Source organism: Phycodurus eques, chromosome 11 (genome assembly GCF_024500275.1).
Source record: "Phycodurus eques isolate BA_2022a chromosome 11, UOR_Pequ_1.1, whole genome shotgun sequence".
Lineage (NCBI taxonomy): Eukaryota > Metazoa > Chordata > Actinopteri > Syngnathiformes > Syngnathidae > Phycodurus > Phycodurus eques.
Window position 1 is genome coordinate 18099268 of NC_084535.1, and position 23361 is coordinate 18122628.

The following is a 23361-nucleotide window of genomic DNA, read 5'->3' on the forward strand; positions in this document are numbered from 1 at the left end:
AGACTAAGATGAAGGCTGATATCTATTATTAGTAGTAGTAGTAGGCCAATAACTGAAATTTGGAGATGATATTCATTTGCAGTAAAAGGGAAAATATTGGCATCAACATTTTTAATAATACAAATTCCAACACTTCGTTCAACTGCCTTTAGGCACGTTTATTAAATCGGTTTTCAGCTTCGCAACATGTTAAAAGGTATTTTAAATTTAAAAACATTTTTTTTAATCTTAGACAATAGAAATAATTGATTTGCATGTCTAATAAAGTTAAACTTACACACAGAAATCTCAAAAATGTTCTACAGTACGCCCGCGACCCTAGTGAGGGTAAGCGGTACGTAAATTAATGGACGGAAAGTTTTCCAAAATTTCAATATAACTGAAATGTTCATCTTTCATTTACCTTTGATTTAAGTTCAAACAAAAACAAAAAGGGAGTTCCCAGTGACAGCAGCATCTCTTATAAAGTTAACAGAAAATTTCCTCCCTGATGTTTGCCCAGTTATAAATTGTTTTCTTATCGGCTGTTCAATTAAAGAAAGGGCAGATGCCGATATGCGTCAAAATGCCGAATATCAGATAATCAATCTATCCTTAGTTGTGTTCTTTTCAATTACTAAATATATGTATGTGGTGGTGATGATGATGATATACACCTTAAAAACCTGCCTTAGAGGAAATGCTATTCTTAATTAATCTTTGCCCAACAGCTGTTATGTGGAAGTACAAAAACACCCAGACAAAATACTGCAATCAGAACCATACAGTCTCCTTTACATTAATTTACATTAAAAAGGTGTATATGGAGGAAACTGAATATTCTTGTAAATAATCCTATGTAGCCCAAGCAATAAGCACCGTCACAATGTTGGTAAACTTTACTCCAGTCAACTGGCCCTGATAGTACTCACATGAAAAGTAAGCATCACAACCAATGATACTGATCTATTTTACATTTGCTGAGTTGTGTGCAGCACCTACCTGCAGATCCGCACCTTGAAGCCTACAGTCCATGTACTTTTCCCACGCATAGGACAAGTCACTCTGCCGTGGACTGGCCATTTTGTCCACGCCTCCACGTAGAACGCCAAGTCAGGATGCTGAGGAAGCCAGGAGTAATCAAAAGAACCTTCCCCGTTCTTCGACTTGCGCCGACCGAATCCCCAAATGATCTCGAGAGTCGTTCATCCCAGATTCATGCTTCATTGCGCAGCTTTCTCCCCACCTCTCCACTTTTTCATTCAGCATCTGCAGAGGTTCCACATGACCCTTGGTTACTTAGACTTAGCTGACAAACATGTTCATACCACAGCAGCCTGACGCACCTGCACCGAAGCCGCAACTGGCGACACACCGCAGCAAGAGCAAAACAACACGGTTACGAGGGTTTCAACTAGCTAGCTAGTTAGCTAGGCTAACTGAGATGTGACAGGAGTTGGGAGAAAAGTTGCAAACATTACAGCTGCTCATTTCCGCTCCAGACACGTTTTCAAAATAACCGCAGTTCAGATTCCTACCTGGAATACGTCTACCTCTGAGGTTTGGCATTTATATCCTAAATAGGTACGAAATGAAACCCAACTTAATTGGCAATTTGCTTAAAACAAAGTTAATGTTTGAATAAGTGAATAATACGTAAGGCCTTTTAACCTTTAGGCTGAAAATTCTTCTTGGACAATGTCTTATATATCCTCAAGAGCTTGACCACATTAGAGTGCAAGAGAAAATGCGAATATTTCCAACCATTTTATTTATATATATATATATATATATATATATATATATATATATATATGTGTGTGTGTGTGTGTGTGAGTGTACGAGACTTAATAACTACAGAGCCGCTGTGCTTAATGAGCAGTACTTTCTAATACCAGGCGTCCAAACATATTTTGTGGTATTAGCTCATTTACTTGGATCAATTCCACTCAGCCGTGCCGCATCGCACTTGTTTGCATGGCAGCTGTCAAAACAGTTCGTGTGGCGTTAAAGTTGGGTCTATAACGATTTGCCTTCATCGAAATGTCAACGGAGTTCGGATGCACGATGTCAGATTCGAAACAGGATGGAATTATTTCCATACATACCTGTTTTTTTTTTCCTCCATAAATTCAAGGCAGCTACTGCTAGCCGATTAGTACAGTTTAGAAATGTAACCCTTTACTTTGACTGCAAGGCACAACTCCCCCACTAAACGGGGCGATGCTTTTCAACACACGGCTGACAGGGCTTATCTGTAGTCGTGCTGCTTGTACAAAATATTTTAAGATTTTGCTAAAGAATGCCCTTGTTAAACCGCAACTACTTAGACCACAATGAGGTTTATGTATCTGGTACTTATTAATAACAATCACCCGGGTAATTTGAATTAACAATGCTGTATAGTAAAATGATAATATAGGCACAATAAAATGTATACGTAACGTACATATCAGGATGCTTGATGGGCCTGGACGCTTTTTAGATGTATTGCCAATGTTCCTTAAAACAAAATTGAGGGAAATTTCCTAGGTACTGAGACGTACGACTAAGTCCCGAATCAATCAAATCACGCTGTAAATATGGTGCCTTCAGGTACACTGTAAATGTCCAAAAAGCCAAACGGCACGTTCCAATCTAATAATCCAAAAGTGTTTAAAAATGCCTGCCTTAAAAGGAATATGCTTTAGGTATACACTGCTCACAAACATTTTGGTATTATGTGCTTTCAGGTAAAATTTCTGAACTTACCTAAAATGCACCATGACCTTCTCAGGTGAATATGATCCTCTCTAAACTTTTGAATGTCTAACCAAGGGGTGTCAAACTAAATAAAAAATTGGGCCAAACTCAATATTTAATGAAAAATCACTGCAATGTGCATGTTTCCCTTTTCTGCAGAAATGTAGCGTTAAAGTTTGTTGTTGACAACAAACTGAAATTTTGCTTAAACACTGAATCTGGAATAAACAAACTTTAATATTATAAACACGAGAAATGAAAGTTGCGATAAAAGACATCAGTGGTATTTGTTTGTTGTTTTGTATTTAAATAGATAACAAATTATTTTGTCTCTCTTATCTTCTATTTATCTATCTCCAACTACCTTTCTTTTCGATGTAAATCTTTTTTCAAAGGCCAACATCAAAACAGCCCAAGAAAAATAAGAATGTCCTTCAATAAAAATCCAAAGTTCAAACTATTAACAGTCCCTGCCTAGGAGTTGATGAAGGGCATTAAAAAAACATTAATTCAATTATGTTATATATATATTTTTTTTTTTTTCATGACAAATAGGTCTGTCTTTTATGTACTTTAGTGAACAGACAATCTGCCTCCCACCTGTCTTGGAAGTTAACCGTTTTCCATCTTTCGTTTGGCCTTTTTTTGGAACGGGGAAGTGTAAATTTGCTCGAGGAGACTGGTAGCATAGTTGCTAACGACTGCAACAGAAAGGGAAGGGGCGCTCGTCGGTCTAGACTGATGGGCCGACACACTAACAAAGCATTCTGGGATTTGTAATATTAGTGGCGCATGTGCTATATACTGGTGGACCAGCTCTAATACACATTTAATATGGTCTTGCGGGCCAAATATAATTACATCATGGGCCCGGGACCTGAGTTTGACATATATGGTCTAACCGTTCAGTTCTTCCGTATTTTTGCACGACTTGCTATTCTCTAATAGGAGGAGTTAGTGCCAAAATTCGTTACGTTGTTTGATCGGTATCAAATCAAGTACAATTATTGAAACAAATATTCCTCTAGCTGTTGACATTTTGACACCACGAGACCAAAACGACACCTAGCAATTTAACATTACCTCGCCATTACAAGGCTTCAACCAGGATGTTATCTGGGGGAAGTAGCCACTGAGCTTAGAGTGTAGCAGCGTGTCAGCAGATTGTAACAGAGAGACTGGAGGAGTCACAGAAAGGCATTGAAGTGGACATCCTTGGGATGAAAAAACACCTGTGAATTCAGATCGTTTGACAAAGACAAGGTGATCAAAAAGTACTGAAATATTGACCAGTTGTTCATTCAAAAGTTTAGAGAAGGTAAAATTAAGTGAACCTGGTTCTAAAGGTTACAGTACATTTTAGGTTCATCCTGAAATGTCATCCGAAAGTCGAATATCCATAACCTTTTGCTAATAGTGTAGAGTATTGTATAATAACAATGTGGCTTCATGAGAGGGGCCCAGTATGCATTATGCTGTACTCTATATTACGTACAGTAGTTATAGTACAATGCATGTAGAGTTGTACATCATTACAAATACAGCCAAAATAATATTAATAATAATAATAATAATAACAACAATGTAAATGATGAACTCCCTGATAGTATACTTCATCATGATTGGACCAAGGGTTACAGTTGTAATAGATCCTACTAAACACACGGGGTCACTATGACGACACTAAAGCCACAGACAAGGCAAAAAAGAACCTGTTAGAAAAAAAAAACAACACTTTTTTATTTTTTTGCTGCCCACCATGTAAACTCATCCCACAAAGCTTGGACAGGAACTTCAGTCACAGCTGACAATAATACTAATACAAACAGGCCAAAACCAACAGCAAATGATGTCATGTGTTACTACAACGTATTTCACATTAAATTAATAATCCCTTGAGTTTTTTTCTCAGTTTATGTGCACTCAGGAAAAAAAAGTAAACATAATAGTGTTTATATTTACAATTCTGTTGGCATTTTATAAGGTAAAAAGACAGATAAGAATAGCAATGAGCAATAAAAGGCACAGTAACGTCACCTCAGTGGCATTTTCAGCGGTTACAGCATAGTAACGCAGAGTGGCTCCTAATTTTTTGCCATGTCTTAATACCCGCTGTCTCTCTCAACACAACCCACGCCAACTGCATTGTCAGGACACTTGCAGGAGCGACCGTTCGGTGTTGCTAAGCAGAGGTGTGTACAGCCGCCGTTGTTCACCGCACAGTAGTTTTGTCCTGGAGGAGGAAGCAAGAAGATGCAGGAAGATCCTTTTAAAATAAACAAGCACAGCACGGAGCAACAGGAAACAGCCTCTTGGTGGTTTCTTTTACAGACATATACATGCTTACATAAAACACATAGCTAACAGCAGATGTTGGAGGCCCTCCCACTGGTTTGCACATTCCCTGGCTTCACGCATGCAGGCTTATCTCGAATGGAGGATGAGGCCTGGGGCAGTTATGTGTTCACTTCAGTTATGTTCTCACTCAGTAATGGATGCACAAATTATGTTGCTTTTAGGTCAGCGAAAGAAGCTACAATTTTGATGGTCGGAAAACACACTTGGAATGCTTTAAAGAAGGCACAGTGCTCATTAAAAACGGGATTCATTAAAGGATGGATTGAAGGCCTGACTCGAGGATAGTCTGTGAAAGTACAAGGGTCAAGTGCTTTCTAAGAATGGCTCTAGAAGAGGGTAGTAGTAGAAAGGGGACACCAAGCAGGAAGACAACTGTTCACTGAACATTGGACAGAGAAAATGTCAACATTAATCCATATTGTCATCATCACATTCACCTGAAGGACATTGGGCGTAGGCTGTAGTGATTCCATAAAGCTTGGAGCGTTTCTGAGGCTGGAACTCGTCAGACTCCCTCCCAGTATAGCGGTCCACTGCTACCACAGCATCCCTGTTGTAAATAATGCAAGAAGTGAGCAATCCCACACTCACACAGACGAGAAACTCCTCAAAGTGGACCAGTCTGTGTGTTTTGTGTAAAGTCTGTCAAGAGTGACTAAGTGTGGGCAGATGGAACTGGCAGAATTTGCTAATGTCCAACTGTGGAAGTGTATACCTTCCCCCAACTGAGGTGGAGAAATTGCAAGCAGCTGCCACTTTTTAGGATGCCTATCCACACACACACACACACACACACACAAACAGACATCCCAACCCCCGGCGATCTAACACCGCCCAACACAGAAAATGAGCCACATGGGGAAATGCCAGACAGTATCAAGTTGTCCAAGGGTGGGAGAACATTAAGACTGCATATATTTAAGGCAGTTAGGGGAACCTCTAAAGTTGAATGCGCCGGGAGGCATAAAATTCACAACCTGATCAAAAATTGGAAAACTGCATCTGAGGGTCAAAGCGCCATTATGCATGACATCACATAAATCTAAAGGATTAACTCCATTCATAACACCACGTCAGATAGGTACCAGTGATGCCAGAGAGCAGAAAGTGGCGCTTGACTCTCTGTCCTGGCTCAAGTGACAATAAGTCAGCATCAATCATAAAAGTAGAATTGAGTGTTGCCTTTAGTCTTAAAGTGAAGAGACTCACCTCACACGCACACAGTAATCTCCTTTGTGAATGTTCTGATCTGCGTTTTTCACCCGTAGTACACAACTTATTGTTGTCAAGTTTTAATATACAGAGGGTAACTAAGAATTGCAGCACATTTAATATCCACTTGTCACTCTCTGGTTGTAATGGCTCGGATTTGGTGGGGGCGGTTTTATTTCATGCAAATACAGAATACAGGTTTCATAACCATGGCGACTGGGCAGAGCAAGGACATGTAACGAACCGAGTGGCTACTCAGTGTTGCCAACTTAGCATTGTTGCTACATTTAGTGAGTTTTCTGATCCTCCGGCAACTATTAAAAAAAATAGAGGGGCGGTGAGCAACAAATCTGGCGGTGTTATTGTGTTATTATTGTGTTTGTGGTGTTATTGGAGACTCCTTCCAGAGAGGGAGATGTTCACCCTTCCGCGTCCGGACTGCAAATGAATGTTACATGTGCGAAGCCACCACACCTACGTTTGTCACACATCATCCAAGGATGAGTACTTTAGTTACTGTATTCTTCTACATCTCTGTAGAATGTGTTACATGATTTTCACACTTGTTCAGAATGTTAAAAAAGTTACTTTTAAAAATGGCCACATCATTAATGAGGGGTTATGATGAGAACATTTTGAGCCACAAACCAATTATATTTTGATTATCGTCGAGAGGATAAATTGATTCTAAACAACCTTAGAGGTTCCACTGTACTGCAAAGCTGCCATATACTTGGTCAAATATTGTGTATGTATGCACAAAACAATAATAATGTTAATTTTATCTCATGTCCTAAAACGCAAAGTCAAGCAGATAATTCAAACCTCTGCCAATCAGTGTAGTAGATGTTCCTCCCAAATGATGTGACTCCAAATGGATACTGAATGCCTTCCATGATCTGTCTACGGTCTCCACGGCCAAGATCGGTACACTCCATTTTATGTGTGCCTACGTGCAAGAGTCTACAGTCAGCGCTGATCACCAAATATCACTTTATCAACGAGTAAGTGCGTCCTGCAACCTACCTGCATCCGCCCAACACAGCAGAGAGCTGTGGGCGTCGTAGGTCAGGCCGTTGGGCAGCCCCAGGTCATCTTTGACCAGCACCCGCCTGTTGGACCCGTCCATGTAAGAGGTCTCAATCTTGGGAGCGTCTCGGTTCCAGTCGGCCCAGTACAGATTTCTGTCACAATAAAATGCAGTAATAAATGAATGTAAATGTCTTAAATGTGATATTTTAAATCAGTGGTAATTTTTGTGGAATATCTATCTATTAATCCATCTATTCATTTTCTATAGCGCTTGTCCTTATTAGGATTGCAGGTGAGCTGGAGTCTTTCCCAGCTTACTTTGGGCAAAACGTGCGGTACATCCTGGACTGGTTGCCAGTCAATCAGAGGGCACATATGGACAAACAACCATTCACACTCACATTCACAATTATGGATGATTTAGACTACACAGTCTTCAATGAACCTAACGTGCATGTTTTTGGAAATAAGGAGGAAAACAGGAAGAAAACCCACACAGGATGGGGAGAAAACTCAAACACCCTACAAGAGGGCCTGAACCAGTATTTGAACCCAGAACCTCTCGATTGAGAAGGGGTCTGCTATGTATTATTATTTTTTTGACAGTCAGTTTGTTAGCAGGATGAAGCAAAAACCTTGCATTGAAACTATGAAAAAAATATCGCCTTATCTTTCTTCTATTGGTGCAGTTCTGAATTAACCTGGGAAAAGCTACCACCTACAGGGCGAGAGCGATCTCGGAAACTAAGCAGGGTCGGTCCTGGTTAGTACTTGGATGGAAGACCGCCGAGGAATACCAGGCCAATCACCTGCTCCCGTAAAAAAATACAGATTACTGACACCGCAATCGCGGCCTAATGTGCTTCATCACTTTGAGAGCTCTAACTAACTAACTAACAGGGCTAGAGTGAAAAAGAAATGATATTCCAGATGTTTATTTTTCCTGTTGTTGTTAAAAAAAAGAAGACGGGGGAACTCTTTCAGATTCAGATTACTTTATTAGTCCCAAAAGGCTAATTCAGTTTCTTTTCATAATTCTTTAAGAAAAAAAATCATTACGCACCCATTGGGGGGGTCCACGATAATGGCGCGAGGGTTGACAAGACCGGAGTCTACGATGACACGTCGTTGAGAGCCGTCCAGCGAGGCCACCTCAATGCGATCCGTCACAGAATCAGTCCAGAATATAGTTCGTCCCAGGTGGTCAATTGCAATCCCCTCTGGGCTCTGCAAGTCTTTGACAACGTAAACATTTGTTTATGACACAGGTGCACCAGATGAGGAAGAGATGAAAGTCAAGGGAGGTGTTACCTGATCTAATGACCGCCACAGGCTCTCCACCCTGTATGCTGGCCTTGCTGATTGATGGAGACGTGATTTCCGTCCAGTAGATCATCTTGTCCACGCAGTCGTAGGCCACTCCAATGACCACTTTCTCCTGTGGAGCAGCCGCCAAACAAGAGCTTTGAACTGCACTCACTTCAAACACCGGTGGTTGCAGATACAAACATGAAGCAGATGTATTTTCTGACATTAATGGCGAGACATAAATCGACACAAACAGTGCTGCACACTGAGAAAAAGCTGGGCCAGACTTCAGACCAGCGGGTGTGAAAATCAGCCACATAAGAAGTGCAGATTTCTATTCCACAGAGCCGATGTTTGTAATTAGGGAGAATGTCACCATGTGCCTCGAATAAAGCGTAGGCCCAGAATGCACGCAGCCGCGCTGGAAGCAGGAGGAATACAACACGATTGATGCAGCTTTTTAAAAGCACTTTATGGGACACCTTCACCTGACGCCTTCAAAATAACAGCTTCGTGGTGGTGGAAAAAAACTCATTAGTTCGCATGAATCGTGTTGCTCTTGTTAGCAGCTGTTCATATAAACTGTCATTGTATAGTTTGAGTCCTAAACTAGACGAGTTGATTTGGAGTAACTCACAGGTAGATGAAGGATAGCCTTGGCGTCATCTTTCTTCATGTCATAACCTTCCAGCGGGACATGCTCTATCCTGCCGCTCTGGGCGTACAACAGGTGTGTGCCAGGAGGCAGGGGGTGGACATCAGGTCGAGGCGTGGGTCCAACGGGTGATCTGACCCCACCATGTTCAATGCCTAAAGAACCATTGAAAACCAAATATAAAAAATCAGCAATTTGTTGGGAGAACACTCATTTTTAATATCAATAGTGCATTCTATATTTTAGCGTACCATCGGTTAGCATGTTAGCATTTTATCAACGGTCATAGTATATAGTATGAAACCATAGGGAAAAACAATCCATATTAATCTCTCTGCGCTTTCTACTGTATACGCATGTTAGAATTTGAGCTATTCTCTTTCCAAAAAGTTCCTGACCACAGGGCACAATGTAAAATCTTAGCAATCTGCCTCTGTGTTTTCTGTACTTGTGGGCAGCATGGCACTGAGGGTAAGAGTACGCTTTGCTACCGGAGGGTAACCAACCCCCCCCCCCCCCCCCCGCAACTGCATGTCGTCATTGTGTCCCTGGGCAAGACACTTAACCCACATTGCCTACAAATGAATGTGGTTGGATGTTTGGTGGTGGTCGGAGGGGCTGTAGGCGCAGAATGGCAGCCACGCCTCCGTTAGACAGCCCCAGGGCAGCTGTGGCTACACAAGTAGCTTACTACCACCAGGGTGTGACTGAGGAGTAAATGAATAATGCATGAAGTTGTAAAGTGTCTGCGTGTTTAGAAAAGCGTAGTGTAATGCATTATTGTCATCATTATTATTGTTATTATTACTCAGGTCGGTATCGTCCTATAGGCTATGTCAGCATTACAACTGTTAGCAAGTCAGCATTGTATCAATTATCATTGAAGATAGTACACAACCACAGGAAAAACTGTAAAATCCTGTTTTTTTGCTCAGACCAAAGTAATTATTTATGTCTAAATGCTTTCTCACCTCTCTTTTCTCAGATTGTTGTCCTGCTAAATGTTAGCATGACAACTGTGAGCATGTTAGCCAACGGTGTTCCTCCGCTAGGATAGGGACTGAGCCCTGTCACTAATAGTAAATACTCGCAACTAATTGACGCATGACCAAAAAGGTTTAGAATTGCCTATAGATGCCACAAGATTTTAGCAAAGCACTACTTTTTCCTAAATAAAGCTCATTAAGCAACTTCAATATAGTTCCTTGGAACCAAGATGCCACAACATAGTGCCAAAGTAATGTTTATTACTTTGGTCTGTGCATTAAAACAGCAAATAGGTGTGTCCTTCAGTAAATAATGGAGGATAGGTTCTGGAAAAAAATCCACAAAAAGGTGAATTTGCGAATGCCGAACCGCAATATATCCAGGGTTCACATACTACCTGACCACAGGGCACAAAGTTAAATCTTTATCAATTTGCCGTGTGTTTTCTGTACTGTGAATGCCATCTTGCTGTATGTTGGTATACCAACTGTTAGTACTTTAGTGTTCGAAATTGGACCATTGCAAGACTTGTTTGAAAGTTTGAAATCATTCTGCAATGCAAGCCCAACTTGGAATAATTCCTGCAAAAATGCAGGTTTCAGGCATGCAACAGGTAGCCGGCCCATTTAAAATTTCCACAGGAATTGGCCTAGTTATCTTTTACTATATGAACATAATGGAATGAACGTGTGTGATATAACATGATGTGTAATGAACTCACACATGGGTCTACTGCCAGGACCAGAGCGTGTCCCTGGGATCTCCTGCCCGCTCCGGTCCACACACCAGCACTGCCCTGTGCTACCATGGCACTGCATGGGCTCATAGTTGCCGTGCTCATCACACGTGGGGATGTACTGTCCAACAGGAGGCCGTGGACCCCGGGGGCCATACACAGTCACACCAAGAAGACTGTCCCTGTGGGTTTCACATTGCGGTTTTGTCCGCTCTGAAAGAAATGCATGAACATGGGCTCTTTATTTCCTTTTCCCTTGTTTTATCTTCAATTACACAAAAACGGGCGGCACGGTGGATGACTGGTTAGAGCGTCAGCCTCACAGTTCTGAGGACCGGGGTTCAATCCCCGGCCCCGCCTGTGTGGAGTTTGCATGTTCTCCCCGTGCCTGCGTGGGTTTTCTCCGGGCACTCTGGTTTCCTCCCACATCCCAAAAACATCCATGATAAAATAAAAAATCTAAATTTCCCGTAGATGTGAATGTGAGTGGAATGGCTGTTTGTTTCTATGTGCCCTGCGATTGGCTGGCAACCAGTTCAGGGTGTACCCCGCCTCCTGCCCAATGATAGCTGGAATAGGCTCCAGCACGCCCGCGACCTTAGTGAGGAGAAGCGGCTCAGAAAATGGATGGATGGATACACAAAAACGCCCACATCCTACACAAAACTATAAAAACGGATGCCATCTGTCAGAAATTCCCTACACGAAGTTGGCAGGAATGAACAATGGTGAGAATGTGAATGATTCATTTTGGATATTTGTACTATTTAGTTTTATGTAGAACTATGAACACTATTACCAAACTGTCTCCACTCCAGTGGCAGCCATCCAAAACAGAGCAGCTGGATGTTAGCAGACATAACAGAACACATGTTTCCTGTCAGTCCACCGGGGAGTGTAAAATCACATTTGCTGTTGAAACCATTTGTTGGCCTAGCGAGGCACAAAGTTGGCGCCGTGCCTTTAGACTTACCTGGGGAGCAGTAAAAGCCGTCGCCGTAGTAACCCGGCCTACATTGGCAGGTGAAGGATCCCTGGGTGTTGTAGCACACGGCGTCCTGGTGGCACCTGCCGGGCTGGCACTCATCTATGTCTTCAAAGCAAAAATAACATAAGAAATCGTTCTACACTATCCCGTGTTATGGTTAGTGGTGCACACAAAAATCTGGGTCGGATTGCGGTGAATTAAGCAAGGAAAGCCAAAAAAGGAAGCAATACTCTGAAATGTCCATCTGTTTTCTGTGTTTCGCTATTCGGTTCCAGCAAATACATGATCTAACCCAGCTCAGTTCCCCCACTCTTGAGCAGATGGTGCAACAATTCAAGGCTCTACAGTGCATCTGTGTCTCTGACGTTTTACCTTGGCAGACTCTTCCATCTCCTATGAACCCTGGCAGGCAGGAGCAGATGTAGGAGGAGCCCCCGGTGTAGCTACATCGAGCACGCTCAGGAATGTCACAGGTATGGCTACCGTCTTCACACGCGTCCACGGGTCGACTCACCTCTAACAGCGGAAGGAGGCCAGACAAATGCAGCTGAGTACGTTTAGTGCTGAGGCAGAAATGTCCACTCACAACAGCTCAACGGCTAAATCATTAGGTACACCTACACTTTTTAATGACATCCATCATGAGAGTTGTATCAAAAATGTTGTCTTTATACAGCACATATGATGAGTTCTTATTGACACTATCAGAGCGGTATGGATTTACCAAAATGTTTTTTATTATTGTGGTTGTAGTTTGCAGTGGCATAGAACTGAGTCGACTGTAGAGCTTATTCTGAGGTATTTCTTGTCCTTTTGTCTCACTCAGTAGTGAAGAAAGATAACAATAAATGTAATTTAACAACATTTTAATCCAATTTATATAATTGAAATGTACGGTCACTGATGGTGTAGTGGCACACTCGCCTGACTTTGGTGCAGTCAGCGTGGGTTCAGTTCCCACTCAGTGACGGTGTGAATGTGAGTGCGAATGGTTGTCCATGTCTATATGTGCCCTCCGACTGACTGGCGACCAGTTCAGTGTGTAGTCCGCCTTTCGCCCGAAATCAGCTGGGATAGGCTCCAGCGTCCCGCGACCCTAACCAGGATAAGCGGTGTTGAAAATGGATGGATGGATAATTGAAATGTATTTTTAATGAAATGTATTTTCACAAAACTTTGCTAAAAGGGTTGGACATGGACCAATTTTGGTGTGGAATTCCTCGATGTACACTAATATCTTGATCCACTCTCGGGGCGACTCAGTGGTTTATCCCATGGTTCGTGCTCTACCCCTTTGAGAAGTTTTTTCATTCAGTTTGGGCATATTTAAGCACACAAAATAGTACATTGTTGGTGTAAGTCCTCTCAGTGTGGTGCAAGCTTTCTACAACTGCAAATTACAACCACAATAATGAACATATCATCAATGTAATCCCTAAAACTGAACATTACTTTCATTGTAAAGTATGAATGTTTGATATAATTCTTGTACTGGATCTCATTAGATTGTGCAGGGAGCTAATGATGTAACCGCTGAGTACTGTATATCAGAAATGTTATTTGTAAGTCACAAGGAGAAAGCCAGGAAAAGTCACAAACGTGTATTTCCTGTTACATTGTTATAGTATTTAACAAATAGGCCTGTTAAGTAGAACACTAAAGTGTATACCCATGTGATGTGGAAGCATGAAGCCTTTGCACAAGAGTGTCTGACTTGAAATAATAGTGCTTGTATGTAAATCATTTCATTTGGTGAGCACAGTACCTACCAACACATGTCTGCCCATCACTGTCAAACTGATATCCATTCACACATTCACAGCGGAAGGTGCCAGGCTGGTTGTTGCAAATAGCATGTAAGCCACAGATCTCAGAAATCTCTCGGCACTCATCAATGTCTGGTGGAGGAGATAAGAGACAGTCATCAGACAAGTATCATGTTAATAACTGAAACGTAGATCTGATCTCCGAAATCCGGATTTGTCAAATCTGTGTCTTTCATTATCAGATGTCTGGAGATCAGAGAGGAGAGATGAAGAAGATTTCTTAATTACAAATGTTTCAAGATAGCATCTGTCTGAAATATATCCTTCCTTTGTACTGTAACTGTATATGCCTTGGGGCTCTTCCTGTCTCACACATATTAGAAAGGGCAATGACGACTATTGGAAAATGTTAGAACCTGGCTGTCAAGCATGGGACACATTGTTTAGCATATTTGATTTCCTCCTGCTAATTGGTAATCCCGTTCAGTAGAACTACAAGAAAAGGCTGTACAAACGAGAGATGGGTGGTTGTAGACCAGTGTCTTCCAATCCTTATTGAGCCAAGGCACCCATTTTACATTAGAAACATTTCACGGCACACCACCAAATAAAAATGTCACAGAAAATATGAATACTGAAACAATGATGATCTCGTGTCAATTCACTCACCAATTTTCTTACTCCGTGTGAAATCTGGGCATGTTTAATTGAACATAATGCAAAAGCTGATATACTCTCCAGAAGCTAATACTTCTCTTCTATGACTGTCAACAGGTAGATACACAGGTTTACTATACCATCTGCCATCCAATGGAAGATAATTGTGCTGCCTGTCACTATACGTCACTGGCATAGAAAGAGGAACAAAGATATATTTTTGATTCATAAATACTTTTGGGACAAATTAAGTGCAATTGCTGCACCCCTGGTGATCTGTCACTGCACAGTCACCGTGGTTAGGAATGACTGTTCAACGACCGTAATCTATCTCATCGGATAGCTTCTGGGTTTCCCATGTTTTCCATTGACGTACCGGGTGGCATAATTATAAATTAGTCCAAACTGAAGGAGTCACTGTTAATGTAATTAGTGGGCGTTCTACATGTCAGACAAATCATTAGTCACAACGGATTATTCGTGAAGTGAATTATTGTGAACAGTACTATATCTTCAGTTTGTCAAGATTACCCTCAGTATACGTGTTTACAGTAGCACCCAGTAAATATCTTCAAATAGAACAGCCTTGCGATTGACTGGCAACCAGTCCAGGATATAGTTTACCTTTCAACCGAAGTCAGATAGGATAGGCTCCGAACAAGTGTGACTTTTTTAAATTTTAATGTGTGATTATCGTAAGCACTTATATTGTCCATCAGTGTACTCAGTTTAAATATTGTATTCTAGAAAAATGGTCCCCAACCACCGGGCGGCGGACCATTTGTTACTGGGCCGCACAGAAAAAAAAGATTAGTGTAGCAGGAGACGGTGCACGCCGCAAGCATACCGTAACATGTACGTCCATCACCGGTGAAGCCAGAGGCGCACTGGCATGTGAACTGGGTCCCCTCTCCGGGTCGGCAAACAGCATTGGTGTCGCAGCCGTGTCTTCCAGTGAAACATGGATTCTCTTCTGGCTGTCCTCCTGAGGAAGGAAGCACGCTTTTAGAACAGTAATTTCATAGCAAACACAGTCTTCTCTAGGATGTCATAGATTGTGATTAGGAAGGAAACAAGCTAGGCAGGAAGACAACAATCATCTCCATGAGCTCACCATTGATGTCGCCGATCTTGTTGCTCATGGCGAAGCGGATCAGTTCATTATTGGGGTCGTACATGACAAAGACCTGGTCCACACTGAGCATCTGGGTGGGTCGCATGTCTCTCGCAGACTCATCATGCTGACATCCTTGGAAGGAGATGGTCTGACGCCACTGGAAAGTCCTCGTGTCGTCCCTAGAGCCGTCGGCCAAGTTGACCGCATACTTCCGCGTGGAGGACGAGGTGATTACTGAAAGCAAATAATGATTTTCTTGATGCGTAAACATGGTCTTAAATTAGCACTAACACTTCTACTATGGGTGTTTTCTCACAGTTGCTGCTGTATTGGTAGATCTCAGAGTAGGGCTCGACCTGCACGGTGGAGTCACGAGGCACCTCAGGAACCCGGCCCTCCAGGGTGGTGCTCACCAAGAGGTGGTCGTGTTCATCGATGCCTTTAAAGTCCTGTTTGATCGTCAGCTTTTCATTCCCGGGCAGGAAGGTAATCTCAGCCTGCCGAGTGAACACTCCCCCTAGGAGACAGGCACAAAAGCGGTTAATTAACACTAGAGACAACCAGCACTAGATTAGCTGCCTCCTCTTGGGTCTCAGCTGAGGTCATTTCTGGGAATTTCAGCAAACAAAAGTGCAGCTGTGTGACAAATTGTGACATAAGGACACTGTGATGAATCTCTCCCTCACCAATAATGCTGAAGCCATTCTTGAAGCCTGGTTGCTCCAGAGCAAAGGCCCATCCGATCACACCACCCAGCGTTGACAGGGGCATCAGGGAGGGCCCAAGGGTCGGAGGGATGTCACTGATGGCCACATAGGAGCGTCCGTCATTCACCACCACATACGAGTGCAGATCGTTGCTGTTGAACTTCTCTGGGGTGGGAGAGTTGCCCACATACACCTGTCCATGCACTTTACCGTTCATCCTCTGAGGCTTTCCTGTAAAGACAAGTAAGAGTCATGTCAATATTCATTGAAGTGTTGCCAATATATGCTGTAGACTGTTCAGTTAGCAGGATTACACAAAAACATTTCCAGGAAACTCGGTTACACATACAATTAGAGTCCCAAGATCTGACGTCATCAACCTGTGTCGCAATGATTTGTGTTATTGATATGCTTGTTGTTGTTGATTTATGATGTGTTTGAAGTGTTACCAGATTAACACCAAACTTTAACATTTCTGCTTGACTTCTTGACTTCTGCTTCGTTCTTGTCAGAGTGCAAGCAACTGAAATGTTTAACATGGACGAACAGTACTATATTTATTATATCAACTGAGTAGTTTAAACCTAAATAGTGTTTTGGTTTTTCCTATCAGAGGTCACAGCAGTGAGTCACTCGCATTTGTGTGTCAGTTTATACGCACGCAATACACATTTTTTATTCGGACTTGGTACCGGCAGTGGCTAGGTATTGGGGCACTGACGAGGAATCAAATTTATGGCATCTGTGTGAAAGGCAGTAGCATGTGCCCCAACACCACTAGTACTAAACCTAAAAAAAAAATAATTTGTTTGTTTTACTTGGTTACTTTTTCATGTTTTGTTATTATGATGTCAATATTTTAAGATTTGGAGCATGATTTTTAATATCTTATAAGCTGTAAAGACAGTAACTGCTGTTCTACTGACTGGTAGTGAGGCACATTTAATCATAGGACGAAAAGGCTGAGATATTAAAAGTTAAAGAAATTAAATTACACCAAAAAAAAGCTGACATGAGTTCATTGACCTCTCTTGCTCTATCAAAAAAAGCAAATTCTGCCAACTGACTACTACTACTATGTATATGAATAAAATGTGGCTATACCCTCTGCCACACACTGTATCCCGTTGCCGTAGAAACCAGGCCTGCAGTGGCAGCAGTACCCACTGGAGTGGTCCTTGCAGTCAGCAAATTGGGAGCACTTATTTCTGTTGTTTGCGCATGTGCCAAGGTTGTACGCAAACACTAAAACATAGACGCACAGGAAGAAAATCAGGTAATTTCAACCGAACGACACCAGCAAGCCATGCGCGAGTGCAACATTATAACACACCATCTACATTTATATCAGTGTCGTCCACCACCACCACTTCTGGGTTATCAGGTTGGTGGGGCTGGTACTGAACCGGTTCCACTTGGATCTGTCCCTCGTCTGGTTCAAAAGGAGGGTACACCACTTGCTGTCCATTAGTATACACTACCCTCCTGGCATCGGGGGCATCTTCTGTGTTGCCAGAGGATGCGGGAGGAGGAGCCTCAGTGGGCAGCTCGCTCACCTCACCTGGAGCTACGTTGGTAAAATAAGGGGACGTTCCAATCTCATACACCCAAACCCCCCTGAGGCCTGAGTTGGTCTGCCTATGAGGGCGAAAAGACACTTTTTAATACATTACTTGGCCAGCAACCATAAGTAAATGGCGGCATTGTGCTTCGTGACTTACTCTGCTAAAGCGCTGATGGATGCGTCTTCATCGTTGGTGGTGCGGTAGTATGGGCCCTGACTGGAAAACAGGAAACCTCGGACCAAGCCTTTACTGAAGCCAGCGTGCAAGATGACGCTATTCTCCCCTACGGGAGTATTGGTATACTGTATCCCATCTGTGGCATATAGCATTATAGCATATGAAGAAGTCCCGACTGATGCAATAGCCAGTTGGAAGGTGTTTCTCTGTTAAGGAAAAATGGTATGTGTTGACATGAACATTTCCTTTTTGGAATAAAAATCACTTCAGTAGTTTTTGTCTAGCAAAGTGCCTTCAGTATCTACTTTGCCATCCAAACAGACTAATTGGTGGGCTGGCATATGGCAATTTGTTTATGGCCAATCGTGCAGCTATGATCGAGCACTATGAAATCTGCCTAGCAACCACTTGCCATACACACTTATGACCTGAAAAGATTCCTACTACATTGTTGTTGTTTGTTTGATTATTTTAATCATTAAATATGATTATTAATCACTTTGTTAATGTCTGTGCATTTACATTACTGTGAAGTTAAATTTGGATGGCTTAGAAAAGTGTTTGCATTTGTCTTTGGCTTGTGGACCTAATACGTTACGAGACAAAGAAAAGTTATCTGAAATCATCTTCGCGCACTGTTGACAGGATTATTAACTCTCTCATTAACTATTACCTAACTTTCTTTTCTGACTCCAGGATAATCTTTCTCCAAAATCAACACTTAATTGTGTCTATTCACAACTCACGCTAGCACAACGCTAGCACAACATTAATTTGTTCTGTCTGTCACTTTGCCTCACTGGCATAAATAGATGAATAATGATATATTATTATTATATTATTATTATTATTATTATATTATTTCTTGGAAATATTTTTTTTTTTTAGCAATTACCGTATTTTCACAGCCATAAGGCGCACTTAAAAGACTTACATTTTCTCCAAAATGGACGGGGCACCTTATAATGCTTATGTGTGCACCGAGTTCCAAAATCTATAAATGTTGTTGTGTGATGAGCCCTCCGCTTGACTGACTGGGAGCATTTCCTGCCGACACGCTGCTTATATAGAGGAAAGGCGGACGTGACTGAGGACAGCATGCGGACGTAAAGGGGGAAGGGTGCTCGTGAAGGAGGACGCTAAAGGCACGCCCCCAGTAGGTATATAGCGCCGGTATGTGCATTGTGCAAAACAACATCGGTTTGGCTAAGGACCCCCGAAAATGGCACCTATGAAGATACACGCTTACGAAGCACAGTTTAAACTGCAAGCTATCAGTTACGCGGAGGAACATGGGAATCGAGCAGCTGCGAGAGAAGTCAAGATCAACGAATCCGTGGTTCGCAAGTGGAGGAAGCAGGAAAACGAGCTTCGCCAAGTCAAGAAGACGAAGGTGAGTTTTCGCGGAAACAAGGCGAGGTGGCTCGAGTTGGAAGACCAACTTGAGCAATGGATTAATGAGCAAAGAACAGCCGGGAGAAGCGTCTCTACAGTCACCGTTCGATTGAGGGCAATAACGCTTGCAGAAGAAATGAAAATCGAACATTTTCAAGGAGGTCCGTCTTGGTGCTTTCGTTTTATGAAACTTCCGGCGGATTACAAGGAAAATCTGGCCATTTTCCGCTCCTACTGCAGTAAAAAGATTGCCGACAAACACATCCTGCCCAACCACATCACCAACATGGACGAGGTGCCGCTCAATTTCGCTCACTTTCGACATCTCGGTGAACCACACTGTAGAGAAGAAGGGGACCAGCACGGTCGGGGCACGAGAAGTCGGCTTTTATTGTTGTGCTTGGTTGCCATGGTAATGCACAGAAACTGCCACCTATGGTGATTTTTAAGAAGATGCTGCCTAAATAAAAGTTTCCAGCTGAAGTCATCGTTAAGGCCAATCAAAAGGGTTGGATGGACGAGGAGAAAATGAGAGAGTGGATGAGTGAGGTGTACGTAAAGAGACCGGATGTTTTTTTTCCATGCGTCACCGTCCCTGTTGATCTGTGACTCCATGCGCGCCCATCTCACAGCCGCTGTGAAAAACCAAGTGCAACTAAGACTGGGAGGCAACGCCGGGCGAGTTACGCCACCATATGTGACTGGATTGTGGATGCCTGGGCTAAGGTATCAGCTTTGACTGTTGTCCGAGCTTTCGCGAAAGCCGGCATCATTGCTGAACAGCCGCCCGGCAACGAGACTGACTCTGACAATGACGAGAGGGAACCTGGCGTGCTTGTTGGAGAACTTGCCCAGATGTTCATTTCGGATACAGACGATGAGGACTTTGATGGATTTGTGGATGAGGATTGATCAAAAAAATAATGTGAGTACAGTGTTAAATACTTCAATAAAGTACAACCGAAGTCAGTTTTGCTCCCACTGCCTTTTTAAAAACATTGTTTTAGCGTGCATGCATGCTACCGTATGTTTTAAGCTAGCGTATGTTTTACCATGCCTGCGCCCAATAATACGGTGCGCCTTACGTATGTGTTAAATACAGAAAGAGACCCCGTAACTGAGACTGCGCTTTTTAATACGGTGCGCCCTATGGTCGTGAAAATACGGTACGTCATATTTGATATTTCCCACGGCACACCTGAAGAGCGCTCACGGCACACTAATGTGCCCCGGCACACTGGTTGGGAATCACTGAACTAAGCAGCTGCTTTGGGCCCTGCGCCCACTCGGTGCCCCCGGATCAATTAACAGTCAACTGTATTAGTAGTAGTAGTATTGAGGAAGAACTGATTTTTCTTACTTTTAGTATGGCTGAAATAGATAATGCTGCAATAAGTTCGCATAAGTGTATGAATGATCAATAATCAATATAATTGGAAGAAATAAATGGCCTCAAAATAATAATTTTGCTTTGTGCCGTTCTCGCTGATTCCATGGTATTGTATGCTCGCCACTGTGATTGGAGGCTAAGCACCCCTAAAAGTCGAAGGTTCACATCGCCAAACCACCCACACTATATCTCTCACATGATAGAAGGAAGCACTGTAAGCCTCACTTTCTTGTCAACGCTTTCTCCAGTGCTGTCATGCTCCTTGCGAGCGACGTCTACCCAGCTGATGACCACCACATCAGTGGGACTGACTTCCTGGTCGTCTGGGAAGGCCCTGTTGACGTGCTCCGCAGCCCGACGCAGCACATCTGGACTACCGTCTTGGCGGAAGAAAACCTTGCCCTCTGCATCGCTTGTGTCCAGATCTCCGTGCAGAACCGCGATCATTCCAAAGGGAGCGGGAATTTTGCCAAGATAGGTCGACTCGCTTTTGGGATCTGCGGTGGCGATGAAGCCGTTTGTGTTGATCTGAAATGACAAGATGAGGAGGATTGTAACTGGGGATGACTTTGTTCACAAGAACTAGGACAGACATGTGAAGAACTGTTCCAGTCCAATGTGACCCACTTTGATCTCTATCCCAAACTCATTAGACTAATGATCCAAGGCTGCTGCTATGCGGCACACAAGCACCAAACGAGATGCTATTCGATAAAGATTTTACACTCTTCGGGACGCACATTACATGAGGAGGTGGGCTCATGTCAAAAACGCACGCAGACGCCCCCGCAACATAGGGCTCCTCCACTTCCTGATCGCGGGTGGGCGGAGGGGAGGGGAGGGGGGGGAGGGGGGGGGGGGCGAGAGCGTTACGTTTCCTGTCCTTGCCCCTGACCGGCAGCCCCAGAGGGCCGGAGTAATCTTCATTACAGACACTTCCTGGCCCAAATGGAAGATAAAGCTGGGAAAATGGTCAGTCAGTGTCCGATTCAGATCTTTAAAGGGAGTTGCTATATCATGACATACCGACACTTTTTGATTGAACTCCTGTTGAGACGATAAAAGCAGAAGCATGCTTTCGTCTCTTTTTTTTAAATTTGCCAGGTATAAAGAGGCGAGTGTTCCCCTACAAAGCACAGACATTAGTTTAGAGCTTTGTTTCATCTGCTGCATAAAAAAATCTGAATTGGAGCTGACTAATATGTTTGATGTGGCTGACGTAAATGGAACAGATGGAGGGAAATGACAGACATTTTGTTTTAGCAAGAAATCCAATATTTATTCCCAACTTAAAACAAACATATGACCCCCAAAAAATTCCCATGACTCTCAAGTCACTTGTATTTGTCTTCATGTGGAAACAAACTCGCTCATTTTTACTATTATTATTTCTTTATTTATTTATATATTTATTTACATAATCTACTGTCGGTTAAAGACAGTATTTGTAGCTATATGAATTCCTCTGGTTAAATACAGCATTCTTTCATGCTTGACAGTTGAAAACAAAGACGCGGCACTTTACTTTGAAAAGCAGAATGGGGGAATATAAAGGGTTGCTTGTGTGTCCAACACAATAGTGCAGCTTTCATACAATTTTGGACTGCTGAATTTTTAAGGGGGACATTCATATGCTCCACAATGCAACTTCAGCGAATGGGCAGGAAACGGCAGAAAACGACTATTTGTAGCACATTCACAAGAGACTACCCACCCACTTCGACGTTGTATACTTATGTGTGAGGTTCTTTTGGGCTGGAGGTCAACAGTAAAGTGATGACCTCGGGCTGTAGGAATGCGAGGACATGCATTCCACAAGATTCCATGCAATCTTTGTGATAAGCGAACCAATATTATATAAGGGAAAACGTTATTCTTTCACGTATATATGTTGTTCCCCCCAGCTTGATTCAATGTGTGTATGACATCCAGGAGGTGCGTAATTGCGCAAGACTCGTGGTAGTCCGTCCGACACAACTAGAAGTTTATACAGTTGTAGCCTACTACTTTTTTTTTTTTTTTTTTTTTAAAGTGGTAGTAATACTAAAGTTGGGATTTACTTACAAAGATACTGTAAAAAGTGCCATCATAAAAGAGCACAGGCTTCTCCAGTTCAAGTGTGTGCGTGAGGTCATCGCCTGCGTCCAACTGTTGGTCTCCAGCGCTCGGACCGTAGGGGAAAAAGTCTCCTCGCGTTAGGCTCCGTGCCGACGCCACCATTGCCAGGAAAGAGGCGCAGATGAGCCACGCTCGCTGCCGCCAAGCCATTGCTCGTCTTCTGGGCCAGTCCTGATATTGCTCGAGTCCGCAGCACCAAGACCGGAGCGGAGGAGGTCCACGGAGCAGAGTGACGCCCGGGCTCCAGTCAGCAAAGTTCAGGCAGAGTTTGGAGGACTTGGGGCGGAGTTGAGCCGAGCTGAGCTGAGCTGAGGGTTGCGCTCAGGGCTTCTTTCATCAAATAGCAATACTAGAAAGGGAAATGAAAAAAAAAAAAAAAAAAAAAGGGGGGTGGGGGGATGCTGATACTTCACTGGTTCATGTTGATCTTAAAAGAAGATTCCTCGAGTAGTTCTTCCACTTTAAAAAAGCA

General features: G+C 42.9%; 2 protein-coding genes across 8 annotated transcripts in view; both read right to left on the reverse strand.

The window, feature by feature from the left end:
* lyst (lysosomal trafficking regulator) overlaps positions 1-1418 on the reverse strand; it is a 64423-nt gene extending 63005 nt beyond the window's left edge. For all 7 annotated transcript variants that reach the window (XM_061691092.1, XM_061691091.1, XM_061691089.1 and 4 more), the window contains exons 1-2: positions 1326-1418; positions 982-1248 (exon numbers count right to left, since the gene is read on the reverse strand). In XM_061691092.1, the coding sequence (XP_061547076.1) occupies positions 982-1062 (81 nt within the window). In that variant the 5' untranslated portion in view covers positions 1063-1248; positions 1326-1418. The remainder of the gene's footprint in view (positions 1-981; positions 1249-1325) is intronic.
* A 3018-nt stretch (positions 1419-4436) lies between these two features.
* On the reverse strand, positions 4437-23187 carry nid1a (nidogen 1a). The gene is made up of 20 exons (XM_061690547.1): positions 22836-23187; positions 20997-21299; positions 17966-18192; positions 17578-17882; positions 17349-17489; positions 16224-16475; positions 15854-16054; positions 15535-15771; positions 15268-15405; positions 13767-13895; positions 12370-12513; positions 11983-12102; positions 10995-11222; positions 9269-9441; positions 8635-8761; positions 8387-8558; positions 7318-7475; positions 7117-7240; positions 5517-5629; positions 4437-4954 (listed from the first exon to the last, which is right to left on the reverse strand). Exons 1-20 carry the CDS (start codon positions 23037-23039, stop codon positions 4824-4826), a joined length of 3627 nt encoding a protein of 1208 aa, XP_061546531.1. The 5' UTR covers positions 23040-23187; the 3' UTR covers positions 4437-4823.
* Between the last annotated feature and the right edge of the window lie 174 nt (positions 23188-23361).

Coding starts and splice junctions, on each gene's coding strand:
- nid1a (XM_061690547.1), bottom strand. CDS start 23,039: ATGGCTTGGCGGCAGCGAGCGTGGCTCATCTGCGCCTCTTTCCTGGCA. Junction 8,559..8,634: donor TGTGGCGGTCATTAGATCAG/GTAACACCTCCC, acceptor ACGTTGTCAAAG/ACTTGCAGAGCCCAGAGGGG. Junction 5,630..7,116: donor TACTACACTGATTGGCAGAG/GTTTGAATTATC, acceptor TATTTACAACAG/GGATGCTGTGGTAGCAGTGG.